Raw genomic sequence first — 17,856 nt, 5'->3', positions numbered from 1 at the left:
TTGGCTTTTTGTAAATATTAAAATGAATAGTATATGTGTTGTGTTAGAAAGTAGTGCTGTATTAATTCTTTTAAGTAGTGTGTTAAATATAGTTTTAGGTTATAACATAATGTTAATATAGAAACTATATATCTGGGATATTTTTTTAAGAGGGGAATGAGGTACTTGCAACAGATAGCAGCCACAGGACACCTAAATCTTTCAGAGAAAGAGAATTTATTGCTCCATTATCAGAAGAAGTGAACTTCTTCCTGCCTCGCTCAGCTCTTAGGATTAAGAGGAAGAAGTTGACAGTGACCAGACAGAATCCTTTGTTTGAATAGAATTTATGCACCATGTATGAGATGTATGAACATGCAACAGACTATTGCTTTTAAGGGTTAATCCTCTGTTAACGGGGGTCCTTTTTCAGGCTTATTTTGAAAGAGGTACCCGGACTGTCCATAACTCTTTGTTTTTATTGTCTCATATTGTCCCAAATCCTTATTATCCAAATTTTTATTACTCTAATTTTATTACTATTTTTGTAACCATTTTATTACTATTAACTTTTAAAATTTTAAAAACAAGTGATTGGCATTTTTCACAGCAGGGACACCTTCCACTATCCCAGGTTGCTCCGAGCTCCATCCAACCTGGCCTTGAGCACTTAAAGGATGGCCATTAAAGGATAGCCACAGCTTCTCTGGGAAACTTGTGTCAGGGCCTCACCATGCTCTGATTAAATAATTTCTCCCCAATATCCCATCTAAATCCACCCCATCATTTAAAATCCATTCCCTTTGCCCTGTCACCCCAGGCCCTTGTCCAAGGTCCCTCTCCAGCTTCCTTGGAGGCCCTTTAGGTACTGGAAGGGGCTCTAAGATCTCCCCAGATACCTCACGGTATGAATTAACAGAAAAATGAAAACAGTGAAGGGTTTTAGAACACACAAAGGAAAAACCAGGAGTGGAAAGTGGCACATTCTTCCATAGGTACCTGAATCTAGATTTAAACATTCACAACCCAGGAAAACATTGAACAGCAATAGAAATGAGGACCCCAAAATTATTTTACTTAAATGCATGCTATCTAGGAAAAAAAAAAGTTCAGTGCTGACTTGAGGACAATATGAAATACCTGTAAAACTACCAGTTATGTTTAAAAAGGATTCTTAGATTTATTTTTATCCCACCTAAACTGTCTATTTATTTACTAAACCTAAAGCAAATCCTAAATCACTCAGAACTTACATCAGATTCTCTTGGTGTGTTATCAGTCAGCTCAGTATATTATTTTCTGTTTAAAAGATTTTGCCTCTGTTTAAGCCATAAATAAAAAAGAGATGTAAGAGTAAGATGCTTGTAGATTATTGGATGCAGCTTATTAAATGAGAAACCCCTCAATTAATATGATAGGAAAAAAACCCATATTAATTCACTTAGCTGAGGAACTGGGATCAAGGAACTTCAGCCAGAGCTGAACACTTACCTGTTTTCCTTCCCCAAAATCTGGCAAGAGTCCTCCAACAAGAGCACACATTTATCTGTATCATCACAGTTAAACGGTATTTCAAACTTGACCTGAATTTTGCACCTTAAATTCTTTGCATAACTTTTGAGAAATTAAACAATGACAGAAAAAAAGTAACATCAGAACACTGGAATAACTTGCACAGCAACTCTCAGTTAGGTTTTTCTATTTCACTGGCTGGCACACCACTTGTTTTTCTCTCTGTGATGCAGTGATGGCAAAGAAATCATGACCAAAGGTCCCCTCCATGAAACCATTCAGCCAGCAAAATCCCACAAAAATGTTGAAGGAATCCTAAAGAACAATTATAAAGAGACTTCTGTCAGCATAGGGACAGAAGAAGGAGCAGAGCAGGTACATGTTTGTGTTGGATGTAGCAGGGTTTCACCACAGGGTAGCAGGGTGTTCAACAAGGCTGGTTTTAGCTGGCCAGGTCAAGTCCTAACCAAGCACTAGAGTCAGATGTGAGCCAGGAGAAGGGTGCAGAGCTTCAGCAGAGCCTGCAGGAGGGTGGCTGAAGGGAAGGACATTGCTGTGATTCCAGTGACTACAGGAAGTGTTGGGCAGCTGGAGTGAGTGACCCTGCCCCACACCTGTGAGGGGCTGTCTGTGGCACTGGGACCTCAACTCCGCTCTCTCCTGCTGCTCAGTGAACATTCCCACAGTCCAGCAGTGCTGCCAAACATCACCAACGCCTTTGTTTTCCATTTCACACTGATTCCATGATTCACACCTCTTGGGAGGGGTGAGGAGAGCCCCTGGCTTCAGCCCCACTTCAAACGCACATCACGAGGAGCTGCAGCACCGCTGGCAGCTCCAGGCACCACACCCAGTGCTGAAATAGCTCCCTGGAGCAAAGCAACACCCTCTGGCCTGCTGCACACACACTGGGCTCAGGGCAGGAGCAGCAATCCCTCCATTCCCTGCCTGGTTGCCTCCTCACTCCAGACCCCTCTGCCACCAGCTGTGCCCAGAGCTGAGGCCTCAAACCCTGGCACGGCAGCGCTCAGGGCTGAAAGCACAGCACTGTCCTGGATCTTGACTTCTCCCACAGACAGCAGGAATTCCAGCTCAGAACCACTCCCCAAAAATGTGTGAAATTGCCAAGAGTTGGCAGTGACTATTGTGTAGAGTCCCATGACCTTGAGCTGATTCCGCTGCACTGGAACATCGAGATCCTGGGAGGAAACTTCCCAAGAACAGCCTCCAGCCAGGAGGGTTTATCTGTCCCTGGAAACACACAGGGCACTGACAGCCCTGCAGTAAGTTCTAGTTCCACTAAAACCTTCTCGTACTCATCCTTGGCCAAACTTGTGGAAATTTCTTACCCCTCACAGGTACTAGTGTGGTAATCCTCAAAAATCCTTGTGTTTTGGAAGCATTCCAGCAACTCAGTGTTTTGAGGGACAACACAAGCTGGTTTAGTTTCTGGAGATGTTTCACCTAATGACTGTTGTTGTAGGGATCAGACTCAATATTTGTTTTTCCACCGTGTGCCACTGTGGAAAATGCATCAGGAAAAGCTGTGAGCACATGAAGAATCCAATACCTGGACTTGCAAAAAAAAGAGAAATCTGGAAATTAGTCAATAATGGAAAATTTGAGTTGGAACCACAATATACCAGTCCACCTCATAAACCTACAATATATGGTTGTCAAAAGAAGTGACTACACCAGTGCTAGTCACAAAATTATTGCTCAAGTTTTGGCAAAAACAGTCCCACTTAACACTTGAGAACAAAAGAGGCAGTTGTTTATTAATGACAACAGAAACAAAAAAAGATAAAGCAAACAGATACTTCTTTAAATATAAATCTTCTAGCCATCTGCTGTTCTGCCAGCCTCCTATTTATTTTTTTCTTTTTTATTCAGTTACAAAAATTCATCCAGGGCTCAGGAAAACATGATACATAACATAAATTTGTCACCTATGACAACAGCAAACATCATGTAACAGAAAAAAAAAACCTCAAAACATATTTACAAATCCATATTCTGTAGTCATTGAGAAATTCCTTACTTAACGAGTGGCAGATTATGCATGGACACTACATTCCCAGAGGCATTCTCCAGTCAGAGTCACTTAGCATAAAATCCAACTGACAAATAGATTGTCTATAAATAAGACCAGTTTTACTCCTAATTTATACATTTTGATGACCAGAATTTTTTGCTATTACTATGTTAATAAGAAAAAAAAAAAAAAAAAAGCATAACAGCACCTAATCTCACCCAAATGGGATATTCAGACCAAACTGCAGGTTTCATTCTTAGCAGCAGTTATCCAGAGCAGAAACTCATGAGAAAGGACAACAGGATACACCCTTCTAATGCTTTGTATAAACCAAATCCCTACACCATATTTGCAGTATGATCATAAGTAGGCAATACTTTAAAAATGTGAGATATGAGTACCTTGGACTATCAAGCTGTTTCACACTTCAGAAAAAATAAACAAAGCCCAAACACCTCCCTCTTCCCCCACTTCCAAACCAAGGAAATAGAAGTTATACTCTTAATGAATATGAGAACTGGCACCAACATTCATGCTAGTTGCCCTGATGTGCAACAGAGTTCATTTACAACAGTCAGAAATATTCCTATGCACTAGCCCTGAAGAGTCCAGCTCACACAAACTGTTTGGGCAGAAATCCCAATGGCAGCGTCCAGAGGGTGCAGGAATGTCCAACACTGTACGTGGATCTCAGGAGTCATCAATGCCTGTGCAATCTTCATCTTCATCCACTGCAGAGTCACTGGGATTTGCTGCCTGATAAAAAACACACTCAGGTTTAAATAAAATCTTCCTTTTAGGTTAATTTTAAGAAAGCACTAACAATTGCCTAGAAAAATCTGGGCTGCATTATCACACCCATTAGCTGAAGCAGACATTGTGATCTATGTCCTAAAACCAAGGTTAATTTGCAACAGAGGTCATTTTGCCAAACTACTTGACCTTTCACTCCCTAAGGATCCACTGGGTTTCAATATTCCCTACCTAAGTTATGTAAAGCCACAGTTCAGTAGCTCAGCTGTACCCATTTTCTTGGTGGTTTAGGCTGTCTTTTACTAAAGTAACTTAAAAAGAAAAGGGTCATGACTACTTTTAAAATAGGAGTGGAGCAACAGAGAAAAGCAAATTACTCTTTCAATCAACTGAAGGGAAGGAAGCTAGGAAGGCAGTTACAATTCCCAAAAATGTGAGCAAGATTTAAGAGATGTCATTTTCTGTTAGAAGCACGACATCTGCTGGCACCTACTCTTAGAGCCACTGGGAATGAGTGTCTGAAATCCTGGGATAAACCTGTCACAGTGTGCAAGCAGCTGCCTGCTCCTGAGGAAAGCTCACAGCTCCTCAGTGCTTGCACTAATGCTGGGGATAAAATAAATCAAGAGCTCTTCTCTAAATATGTCAAAGAAAAGGGAGAAATTATATAATTAACCCACAATCTCCAAACTAAAACTACATTGTAATTAACAGCAATTGAAGTATCTTGGTGATTTGCAAAGTCATTAAGTGACTTCATAAAATGCACTTTCAGCAAGAACTAATGCACATCACAGGCTCTACAGTTTTTACACTGTCATTAACTAGAGCATGTCTGAATAGAGAGCTACATTATTATGGCTGTAATTAATGAGAGTGCTCCCACCAAGGAGGGAGCTCTGAAACCCAAGCAGTTCATGCAATGCCATGCTTGCAGGCACCAGTGAGGCACTCTGAATCGTGGGGAATGTTTTGTATGGAATCAGCAATACAAACACTACTCAGCACTGTAATTGTAATTTTTACAATTTTGGGGTTTGTTTAGCCAACTGCACCTCTGCTTACCATTCATGCTGTGGACACCTTGAATGCTGGACACACCATATGAAACCTAGGGATTGTGACATTAAAGAATCTGTCCTTGTTGTAGAGGCAGTGGAAGGTGTAGTAGCCCTCCATGTATCCAGAGGTTGTGGTAAACGTGGTACAGCTGGTGTACTCATAGACCTTCCCTGGGCTGATAACTGGGAACTCTCCTGTGGGTGAAATATCACATCACAATGGTAAGGACTGATGGAGAACTACCATTCAGCAGTTGCTAAAGAGCTGCACTCCACAACAGACTCAGGCAGATCACTTTGTATTCCAGTGGATGCATAAATTGATGCTTAGCAATTAGTGATAGTATAAAAAACTGGAGAGGGTTAAGCAGCAGGATGTTCAGATACCCCTTACAAACTTGAAAGCCAAAACAGAGGGACACCTCTCTTTTTCTCTGACTTTGATACAAAGCCCACAACCCAACAAACAGGCAATAACAGAATTTTAATAACAAGAACATTAAATACTCTCTCCAGTAATTTTTCACTTACCAACTACTCCAGGACCTTGCACTTCTTCCACATCACCTTTGGCATTTGTTATTCTCCAGTATCGACTCTCCAGCTGACAGGCATTCTCAGGAAGGGCATCTTTGGACATTTCAATTCTAGAAGTCCAAGAACATAACACAATCCTTTCAAGAAATGTTTTAGTGCCCTTGGGATCACAAAGCAGACTGGGAAAAGAAAACACCCACTAAAATGGCCCATATCAGTTGGCAGGATCCATCTCCATGCTTCAATATCTTTTACCCTTTTCTAAATCACCAGAGCTGCTTGCAACTGCTTTCCCCTACCCATCACTGTATTTTAGCAATTACCAATTTGACTGGTACTTTGCATACCTCACCAAGTAATGATCAGGATTACTTTATTGAAAAGTACAGCATATTGTACACCTCCTGTTAATTTCAGAACATTTCTGAATGCTGTGCATAAATTTGTTTTGCAGGTCTACCCCGCATTGTAAGAATAAATTCAGTTATTTTTACCTGATTCTGTAAGTGAAGAAATAATGTGGTGGATGTACAGAGCTGAGTTCAGGTAGAAAAGAGGTGGACACAGACACAGTGATATCTTCCGTGGTAGCAACACAATCTTTATCATGCACATACCTGCAGAGAGGAGAGCATTAACTCTGCACACTCAATACAGAAAACTAAATACAAAAAGTGGTTCATTATTAATAATTAATATTAATAAAAACGTTTGTTTAAATAGGGATGTGTCATTATAAAAAGAAAACAACTCAGAAACTCTAGCAGCAAATTTATTTACAGATCCAAGGACCTGGAATGCTGGTTCTACAGCATTCCAGTTTGACAGAATTAAAGTTCTTGATTGTATTTAGAAGAAATTGCAAGTGCATGAAGATTCAAACACCAGAAGTAGTCCTGCTTATTTATGTATTCAAGAGACCAATTAGCTGAAACATTTGTTTTTTTAGTAACTCTGAACAGTCCTGCAGCAAAACCACACTCATGGCACACAGAATAAATATCATGTTGTTTGCTAAACTTCAGGTAACTTATAATGCAAAATTCTGGTTCCATTAATGCAATCTGAAGATTCTGGTTAAAAAAATAAAGTTGCTTTAAGCATTCTGATTTACATGTTCATTTTCAGTAGTTTCACGGGCTTTCTCCTCTCCCCACCACCAGTTTTTGTATCAGACACCTGAAACTACTTGGGGAGAGGTAAGCATGCAGAGAAGCAGCACCAAAACCTGGCACTGAGGTTACAAATCCCAGTCACAATACCTGAAAATCTGGTCTCTGATGATAGGATAACCTCCAGTGACAACTTTGTTTACATAAGATGTAAACCATTCCAAGTAAGATGTACCTAGATGGCAAGGAAGGAAAACATTCCTAAGAGTGGGCAAATTTACCACTAAGCACATTTACAGTGAATACTTCAAGGAAAAAGTTTAAAGCTTTGATTATTTTTATTAAAAACTCTCAGGTTTATTGAGATGAGTCAGTCAATATTCCAGATCATTCTACCAACAAGGATCATTTGGAGAAACCAATTAAGAACTGAAGGGTTCAGGGTGCACTCTCCAGAAATGACACAGCCAACAAAGAATCTCTTGGGTATTCAACATCATAGTCAGGGTCTCATCACTTGGAATCCATATGGAAACCCTCTAAGGAATACTGCAGCATTTCCTCTCCTTTAAAAGAGGGATAAATCAGAGACACACTCTGCACTCCTCTACAAGCTCAGAAGACTAAGGCTGTATGTCATTGTGGGATTTTGTACACTTGCAGCCATTGTCTGAGAGCAGCTTTTCACACACCCACAGCCATCATTATGGAACAGCTTGATTGCTAAGCACACTCTCAAGCTGTCACATTTAATTCTCAAAGAAGAGAGTTTTACAGGCCAGCTTTCTGCACATGAATTTCTCAGCCATAAATCTTCCAAGCATTGCAATATACAGTTCAATAGAAAAGCAGAGAGTTCAACTGTTTGTCAATATTACTGATTCAAAACTGGATTGAAGCTGAGCTACCAAGAAATTATTATCCTTGCCTTCCCTGATGTGTTATCAAGTACTCCCACTCCTGCTAGATTAAGTGTACTTACTCCTTCTTCCTTAGAGCATGAGCTGTGTGTGCTGTCCTTTGATCTTTTGGAATGCTAAGGGACTCCCAAGTTTATTATCCTTCTTTCTATCACTAATCCACAAAATGCAAACCTTGTATAAAGTATACTGTGTATAAAGTAAACCTTATATAAAGCTCTGAATAGAGGAAGTGGAACTATTTACCTGCCACCTTTAAAATGCGAAGAGAAATGCTGTGCATGGAATTTCCCCTCCACCCCATGGTAAGCCAAGATTAAGCCAAGTGGAACATTTCTAAATATGTTGGATGATCCCACACTGACTATTTTATTTTGAATATTTAATCTGAAGTGTTACCTGTAATGAACATAACAATAGTAGATGGATTGCGAGCCATTTGCTCCTGAAAGGGAAAGAAGTTTAAGGACATATTAGAGAGCATTGGACTTTCAAGGTTACAATTTAAATATCACTTTCCCTATATTCACTAAACCTGAAGTCCTGACACATCACTGTAGTCCCAGTCAGACCCTCAGACATGTAAAACTCACAGTGCTCCCACGACCACAGAATTTACAGCTTCAACTTCCCACAAGGCTCCTGCACTACCCATCAGCACAGAGGTACTGTGGGAACACAAACACATCTTCCTTACCGGGCACTGGTAGAAGATCTCGTATTTGTTGCGTCCCTCCACGCTCTCCAGGGCCATGTACTGGCTGAGGCCAGTGTGGATGCAGAAGGTCAGGGGCAGGCACTGCTTGAGCCCCAGCCTCTGCTGGAAGCCCCCGGCCGCCGTGTCGATGTCCAGCAGGTCCTCGGAGCGGTAGTGGTTGGACAGGGCCATGCTGCCCATCAGCCTGCAACAGCAAAAACAGGGAACCAACATCACTCACAAGGCAAAGCTGCCTGGTCATCTTTTGGAAACTGCTTCTTTCAATGCTTTACATGCAAATGAGACTGAGCTGAAAATCTGTAGCCATGATATCTTCTGAAAAATCCTTTCCTTAGGATTTTTTCTCCTGAGAAGCTGAGAGGCCTCAGGAACAAAATATAAACATTGATTATCTGCTGCTGTGGAATGCAACAGGTGCATCTGGGATTGGTCTCATGTGGTTGTTTCTAATGAATGGCCAATCACAGTCCAGCTGTCCAGACTGTCTCAGTCAGTCACAAGCCTTTGTTATCACTCCTATTCTATTCTTAGCCAGCCTTCTGATGAAATCCTTTCTTCTGTTCTTTTAATATAGTTTTAATATAATATATATCATAAAGTAATAAATCAAGCCTTCTAAAACATGGAGTCAACATTCTCATCTCCTCCCTCATCCTGGGACCCCTGCAAACACCATCACAGAAATCCAAGCTGAACATCCACATGCTGCACCATTATTAGTTATTAGTTCACATCAGCCAAACCTGAGTGTACACTCCACACCCACACTCCCAGCTGGGAACACCAGGGAAAGGCAAATGAGATGCAAATTCCTGCAGATGCTGAGCAGATGCTGTTATGAAAGCAGTGACTCAGGTGCAAGCTGCCACATGTCAGCATGCTAAAAGCTGATCCCATCCTGGGCAACAGGTTCCATTCCTCTTTCTCCTTAGGAAGTCTGGCCTGGAATTAGTATGTTCTACAGAAGCTGTGCCAACATGCCAACACAGAAACCTGAAGCACCTAACAAGGACAAGTCCCACAGAGTTTCTGTTTCTGATCCAACAACCTGCTGCACAAACTTCCACTGCCTACCCCTGATCTTCCCAGTATTCATCCCCCATGGGACCACACCTTCTCCTGGAAGCCGTTCTCCAAGCTGGAAGACTTCCCCAGAGCTTTGTGTCTGCTCCTGCAGCCCCTCCATTGCCACATCATTACAGTGGAGGCTTTTTGGGAGTGAAACAGTGGAAGAGAGGATGCAAATGGCTGCAGAACACCATTTGAAATCTACAGAACTAGGGCACCTATCTCCTCTCTACAAAATTTTGAAGTCTCTCCTAGAAAACAGAACTAGAAATCATCCTTATGGTTTCATAAAACAGTTTCCTGTATCCCTTCTGCACATAAAACACTCAAATTGGAGAAAGCTGCACCTTCTTTATGAGTGAAGGTTTCAGCAGAGCAGTATTAGTGCACTCCTCCCTACAGACATTGCAAAGATTTGCTGCAGTTTTCCATCTTTTGCTTCTGTTTGCAGCACTTCATCCAGTGCTTCAAACACCTAATTTTTCTACAGCAGAAATACCAGAAACTTTGGTCATCAGCCTTCTAACCTTAATGTAAAAGGGAGTTTTTCACTGCAGAAACTGCATAAAAATATTAAAATCTTCTACTGAGGAAACTTAATTTACAGAACTGAAAATTTGATTCTACCTTAATATGACTAACTGGTTTTAAGTCATTCCCTACCTATTTTAAAGAATAAAATAATTACTAAAGAATGAAGCTTAAAGAGTGCAAGGGGCTAATTTATTTCTGTAATAAAAAGCCAAACTTCAGGGGAGCAACTTGCAGTGCTATGATTAAAAGTCTAACAGCTGGAAGTTTAGAGTTGTTGCAAAAAACTGACAAGGGTTCTCATTAGGAAAAGGGGAAGTGGAAAAATAATTTGAGCAATTAGAAAACCACGCTGGGCTTCCAATTACTTCCAAGATTAGAAGACAGCCAATTCTGGAAGTGTCACTTAAGCAGTGACTCAGTCACAATACATTTAAATGCTTCATTTATCCTGTGCTGGGGACATTTCACCTTTTAATAAGTGAAGTGTCTAAGAAATACAAAAGGAATTAATGCTTGGTAAGTAGTTTCAGTCCTTACCCTGGAACAACCAACTTCTGCCCGTTATGGATCCGGAAGGAGCACCGATAGTCATCGGGGAGCTTGCAGCGGATTTGTGCCTCCACAGCATCCAGATCCTCCTCCCTCACACTCTCTGGAAAACAAAGGATGGTGCAGGCATTTCAAACACAAAGCATGGAATCTGTAAATGCTCTCATCCAACCAGTGTGGGCTCAAGTCAGTATCTGGTGGCTTCACTGTGTGCAGGGTGGTACACAATGAGTACTGCATAAATGTGAAAGGAAAATGAGGACTCTGATTATTAAACACAGCACCAATCCTCCACAGCAACCTCCACAGGCCTGAAAGCAGCAAATGTTTATAAAGTGGAATGAACCTTTCCCTCACAACACTGCCATAACTGAGTCCCAGTTACAGCTCTCAATCTCTATTGATTTTACTCTTCCATCACCCTAAGGGTTGCTTCTTTCAGTTTCCACTTCCATCAGTGACACAGAAATGCTGGCTGCAGCCCCCATTCACCTGGAAACTGAAGCAATAAATGGGTTGTAAAAGGGGGATTTTCAAGTCAATAACACAAAGGGGTGGAGAAGAACTATTCTTACATTTCCACATGCACTTCAGGTTACAACTCCCTCACTTCCAGCAAAAATTGGTCTGATCCAACCCATTTTCTTAAAGCCCTTTTCATAATCATTATCTGTTTCATTAACAGGACATAACTCATGGAAACAGTATCCCTTACAAATTATATGAAAAAGGGCTAAATTTTATCCAAAACCTGCCATCATTATGTAAGAGTGGAAATTGGTAATTTGGAATTTGTCTTTCTGTACATAAATAAAAGCTTCACATTCCATCTTGAAAAATACTTAGCAAAATGTAAGAATCCAGCACTATCCAAGCAAACCAAGAAAATGCAAAATTTAAACAGGAAGGAAATAATCTGTCTCTTAATATTGTCTCTTAAGAGACCATTTGTCTCTTAATTTCACAGATCAGGTTAAATTAGACATCATGGTTTAAAAGTCAGCTTCATACAGAAAACTGAAATGCAGCTGAAAATGTAAAAGCTTTTCTGTCCCCTATACCAGAAAAGCCAAAACTCACTGTAGCTGTGACTTACGACCTAGAACACAGGAAGTACTTCAAGGATTAAAATAGAAACTGAAACTGAAAACAGAATCTAGGAGGGGAGTAAAAACAGCAAGGAAAAAATAGTGTTCCAACACTAGGCCACTGTAAGACCTACAGAAAAAAATAAAACTCAACAACATCCTTTTTGTTTGGCTTCAGATTAGAACGTCTGCTTTCATGTGACAGTGCTTTAATGAGGTCTTATGAAAACCTCACAAATAAAATCCCACCAGCAAGTCCTCAAAGCAATGGAGTTACTACACTAAAAAAATAAACAATAGGTCATAGCAACCTGGAAGTGTGATAAAGACAGAGCAGTCACTAGAAAAAAATCACCTTGATTTCAGAGAATCTTTGGATCAGTAGGAACTGGGCAAGGACTGTGCCTGTGTTTGCAAGGAAGGGAGAGCACATCTGACTTTCAGGACTCTGCTAATTAAAGCACACACCTTCCCTGAAAGCAGCATGAGGCCTAATAACAGGCAGGGCTGGGTGAAGCAAGCTACTGCCAGGTACCTTTCAGAGAGCTGATCATGCGCGGACACCACTGCCCCAGGTACTGCTCCAGGTCATCCCAGGCCTTTTTCAGCGTGGCATAGTAGTGGATGTACCTTCCCAAATCAGAGTAGGTGCTGATGAAGATGGCTCTCCAGCTCTGGTTCCGTCTGCTTTTTTCCTCCCTGAGGGCACACGGAGAAAATGTGTTCAAATGGCAGCTTGAAGAGACTTCTAAACCCAAGGAGTTGGTATTTGTTATTTGGCAGGAACGGGATGCATAACATTAACCCAGGAACACTCTGTGCCATGTGAAGCTACACAAACTCAATTAATTCCAGCATCTATTCAACAGCAAGTTGGAACAGAATTAGGAAACATTTGGGCTACTTAGGGGAAAATTTAGAAACAATACTCCCTCACACAGAGTGCCTTCTGAACAGAGCTCTGTCTGGTAGTGAACCTCAGAGCTGGTGAAAAGCTAATTCACATCCTTCATTACTCAGCTTTTCTCAGCTATGCAGAAGCTGAGAGTATGAGCTGGGTGTAAGATGGACTGAAAATCAGCTGAACATCTTTTAGAAATTCATTTTCATAGGAAAAAAAAAGCTTAAAACAATCCCACTTACTCTGAAATGAGCCAGTATTTTTTGCAGTGTCTTTTCCACAGTGGGTCATGGCTTGATAGCTGATTTAATCTTCTATTTAAATAGCAGCAACTATAAATATAAAATCATTAAATGTGATTGCAGCAAAACAAACAGGCAGAAATGCTGTATCACACATCACATTCTCATGGAAAAAATGCAGTTTGAAAATGATTTGGCTGTCCTTTAAGAGCTGTGCTTACAATGGTTAAAGGTCTTCATCACAGTTGTGTAAGTCATGAACTACTTTTCCACACACTTAAAGAACTGGCAGCAATTAAGTACTTTTGTAAAGCAGGTCACCCTGCAGACCTACACCAGAGTAAACAGTGCCTGAACAATTCCAGCATGACTCCACTCCACCAGTGGAAAGCATTCCAGTAGCAAAGGATGCTATGATTTAAATCCCTTTTTATCTGGATGGTCAGGCTCTGCCCCATCTTTTCCACAGTAATATACAGAAACCATACAGTTTGAGTATTACAAACTTACTTTCCTCTTTAAATTGTTTAAATAACAAACTTTGAAGAAAATCTCCAAAAGACACCATCAGTAGCTTGTTCTACAGTGACATGTGTGTGTTTCCAAGACTGTGATTAACCCCAAATGAGGGCACCAAAAAGGTTCCAGTTATTGCTTTTGGAGGTTTTATAAACTAAACTAGAATTGTATTAGTATCTCAAAATCAACCTCAACAAAGTGATTCTCCCATATTTCCTGACATCACCCCTTCAATCCACATCCCCACAAACACATTCAATTCACACCTGGACATCTGGTGGTGCAAAAATTTCATGACATGGTGACATGGGTATTTTTTATATTTTTAGGAGGTGGTGAACTGAAATATCCCAATGGAAAAAAGCCCTTGCAGAAATCTATTGTACTGGTGTTTATCAACCAAGCCTGTAATTTCTGGAAGCACCCCAGCACCACAGGAACATGTGGCTTCAAACATGATAAAAGTGAAATTCAAGCCATTCTCAGTAATTACACAAACAATGGAGAAGTCAAATATCTAAGGGCCACCATAACAACTGTTATTATTTTTGTCTATGCTTAATGTCTTTTTTTTGCTGATATCCTAACAGAATTCTCCCTGATATCCTTGTCATTCTTGACTAATATTATTAGGGGTAATAAAAAACCAAAACTCCCACATTTCTGGTAATACTCTGTTTTCTTATGGTTATTCCTCCCTCTTTGATTAAACACTGTGATTTCAATCACTGCCAAACCTTGCACTTGCCTGCTGAGGTTTTACCCAAAACCACACTCACATCTTCACTGTGATTCATAACCCTTCAGCCCAAGAGGCACCTGCCACTTTCATCCATGTTTGTTTTTTTTTTTTTTTCCTTGAAAAGTCACCCTGTTTCATTTCATTTCGTTTTCCTCAAATGGTGGAATACATTTACTAGCAGCAAGACCACCCTTTGTTGGGCCGTTGAAACAGAAGCTTCAGGGAAACACTGATTTCACAAATTTACTTACTGCTTCCTTTAGGCACAAACACATAATGAGGAGAGAGAAACAGATTCATTGAATGGTTTGGGTTGGAAGGGACCTTATAGATCAATAAGTTCTCCTATCAAAGGCAGCGACACCTTCCACTATCCCGGGCTGCTCCAAACCCCGTCCAACCTGGCCTTGGACACTTCCAGCCACGGGGCAGCCACAGCTTCCCTGGGCAGCCTGTGCCAGGGCCTCACCACCTTCTCAGTAAAACGGAACATTTCATTTTTTTAGAAAGATGACGGTAAAAGAGGGGAAAGCCCGGTGCTGCTGGAAGGGAAAGGTGCTCAGACCGTGTCCTCCCCTCAGCGCTTCTCCGGAGCCAGGCAAGCCCTTTCCCCGCACAGCCCGGGGAGCTCCGCCCGCCGTGCCCCTGCCATGCCCCCGGGCCGCCCATGCCATCCCCACGGGCTGCCCGTACCTCACCAGATCCCGGTAGTCGAGGAAGCTGAGGATGAGCAGCAGCGGGTCGGTGGGGAGCAGCTCCAGGCTCAGGCTCGGGGAGAGCTCCATGTCCGGGGGCGCCGCCATCTTGCGAGACGTCCCCGGGACGCGCCGCCCATCACACCGCTCTCCGCGCCGCCCGAGCAGCGCCTCCCGGGGGCGGCGGCTCCGCGGCGTCCTCGGAGCTGGCAAATCAGCCCTCGCAGCTCCCGAATGTGCCCTCGGAGCTCCCAAATCTGCCCTCAGAAGTGCTAAATGAACCCTCGGAGCTGGCAAATACGCCCTCAGAAGTGCCAGATCTCCCCTCAGAGCTGCCAAATCTGCCCTCGGAATGCAGCCCTCAAAACTCTGAATTCAGCCTTCAGAAGTCCTAAATCAGAACTCAGCCTTCAGATTTCTCATATCAGCCCCCAAAACTCCTAAATCAACACTCAAAAGTCCCAAATCAGCCCTCAAGAACTCAGTCCTCAAAACTCTGAATTCAGCCCTCAGAACGCCGAACCAGAACTCAGCCTTCAGAACTCGAAACTCGACTCTTGGAACTGGGTTCTTAGAATTCAGAATTCGGCCCTCAGAACTCAGTCCTGGGTCTCCTGAAATTCAATTTATGTGCCAAGGGGTTTTGGTCAGGGAATGGCCTGCTTTTCACAAGATCAGCTTCTGAGTGATCTAAACGAACAATAATAAGTGAGCAAAACGGAGACCGGGAAAATAAACTTACTGAGTTGAATATCATCAAAGCAAAACAAAAAAAAAAGTGTTGCATGTTCAGGATCACATTTTACAGGAAGAGAACGCTTGATATGCGACAGCTGCACAAGCAATAGACACCACTCCCTTAAAGCCCCTCACCTTTAGTGAGTTAAATATTCTTACATGAAGGACTTATTACTTCAGCATGGTTTTATGCTAGAAATTATTTTCTTTTCTCTCTTCTTTTTCAGGTATCAGTAGGATTTTCATGAAATAATTCATTGTCCTAGCAACACTGCTCAAATAAGAACTGGAAAGGAACAAGGGGGTGGTTTTATGACTGCACTATTGCTAGCTATTGGGGAGATTTTTGTCCTTTATAATTTCTATAATTGTAAAGTTTCCTGTAGAGAAGAAAACACAATAGCAAAAGTATATTTGAAATGCTAATAAAATGATATTACTTTTGTTTGCCCTTGGGTTTGTGGCCCATGAAAATCTAATCATGCAGAGCCAAGAGAAGGTCCATAATTCTTTATGTCTTTCAGGTTTTGCCAAAAGCCTGGAAAGTTTTGCTTCTAGCACTTGCATAGATCTGAGCTGTTGCTCAAGGGCTTAGGCAGTGGCGAAGATGGAGGTGGAGGATCTATAGGAATTAGTTATAAAAATTGATTATCACCCCTGGTCAGGCTAGAGGCTCCTTAAATGCAGAAATGGCTGGCAATAGATGTCCTAACAATTATTTAAACAAAAACATAGTAAAATAGAAATATCTGTTGCCGAGACTGAAGGAAAAAAAAAAACAAAAAACAAGCAACCAATCAAAACCCACAGAACCAAAAGCCAACATAAACCCATTTGAAATTGTAGTATTTCAATGTTTTACCCACAGCAGCCTTTGCATCCCCCATCAAATAACTGACAGCTGCAGAAACTGTTGACACCAGTAAGTTATCATGGAATTTTCCTAGCTTAGCCTAGACATAAAAGTCCTTTTCCACTTCAATAATGGAGCCTAATTTTTCTTCCATTATCACCGGCCATGGAGCCCAAATGGCCAAATAGATCAGAGGTACTCATCAGGCTGGAAACTGCTCAGATTGCTCTGCATGTCCAGTGTTTAATCTGTGAGAGATGATGAGGCTTTTAGCATCCTTCATTTCTTTTTACTTCTTGAAAATCTAATGAAATGACACACTGGGGATCTTCACCGGGTGCTGAGCGTCTCTGGAAATTCAGCTAATGTGCTAAAGTTTTGGGGAATGGGCTGTTCTTCACAAGATCAGCTTTTTAGTGCTCTAAATGGACAATAATATGTGGGCAAAACTGAGACTTTGAGGGGAGGAGGCAGCTTGGGGAATTGGTAGCAAGAAAGAAGCTGAGGTCCAGAAAATTTGTGTTGTTTCTATACTGTTCTTATTGGGTTTGCTCTTTGCTGTAGCGAAGATGCAATAAGGTCAGGGCTTCACAGAAATAGCCAGGCAGTGACCTTGGCTTGGAAATCTGATCATGTGAAATTAACCAGAACACAAGGAGTGACTGTAATAAAGAGCCTAGAAGGAGCAGGGTAGGAGAACTCAGAATGAGAGCTGTATGATCCTGAGGTGACTCTGGTGAACCACACAAACATAAAGACAGTTCAGCAGGCCTTTGAGCAGAAGGGGATTTACATATGAACTGATAACAAATCACATCTTCAGGCTTCACAAGAGTGACTCTCAGATGAGATGTGAGAGATGACAGGGAGGGAGCAGAGCCAGAACTTCAGGGAAATGTCTACATGAATAAACTAGGTACTGCATGGGAGCTTGTTGGACATTTTGGTAACAAATGGCATCTCTGATAGAGTACAGCTTTAAGCTGCCTCCTGACACAATGAAACCACAGCTGAAAAAATCCCTGCCTTGTTACAGCCACATAGACCCAGGATAAACCAACAAAACCCCTCCCAAACCTCACACAATGGTAAATTAGCCTTGGCAGCTCCACAGTCAAATGAATTCAAGGGATGTTATTATTATATTGCAAGAGTTCTATTGTCATTATATTGCCAAGGTTCCACATTGCTAGAGTTTTGTACTCCTTGGTGTTTCTCATAGGCAGCTCCTCCAAGCACTAACTCACCCTTCTTCTTGCAGTAACCAACTGACTCCAGAACCCCCCAACCAACCAACCCA

The 17,856-nt window shown here is 41.7% G+C and overlaps 1 protein-coding gene across 1 annotated transcript; it reads right to left on the bottom strand.

The window, feature by feature from the left end:
• Window positions 1-3,383: 3,383 nt before the first annotated feature.
• Window positions 3,384-15,131, bottom strand: FBXO3 (F-box protein 3). Its single transcript, XM_005491671.4, has 11 exons — window positions 14,964-15,131; window positions 13,010-13,099; window positions 12,402-12,565; window positions 10,767-10,881; window positions 8,607-8,811; window positions 8,309-8,354; window positions 7,140-7,224; window positions 6,372-6,494; window positions 5,872-5,987; window positions 5,345-5,535; window positions 3,384-4,282 (listed from the first exon to the last, which is right to left on the bottom strand). The coding sequence occupies exons 1-10, from the start codon at window positions 15,071-15,073 to the stop codon at window positions 5,348-5,350; spliced, it is 1,242 nt and encodes a 413-aa protein (XP_005491728.1). The 5' UTR covers window positions 15,074-15,131; the 3' UTR covers window positions 3,384-4,282; window positions 5,345-5,347.
• Window positions 15,132-17,856: the final 2,725 nt, after the last annotated feature.

Source organism: Zonotrichia albicollis, chromosome 6, assembly GCF_047830755.1.
Source record: "Zonotrichia albicollis isolate bZonAlb1 chromosome 6, bZonAlb1.hap1, whole genome shotgun sequence".
Taxonomy (NCBI): Eukaryota; Metazoa; Chordata; class Aves; order Passeriformes; family Passerellidae; genus Zonotrichia; species Zonotrichia albicollis.
The sequence above is the reverse complement of the archived record's forward strand: the minus strand, read 5'-3'. Positions and strand labels throughout refer to the sequence as shown.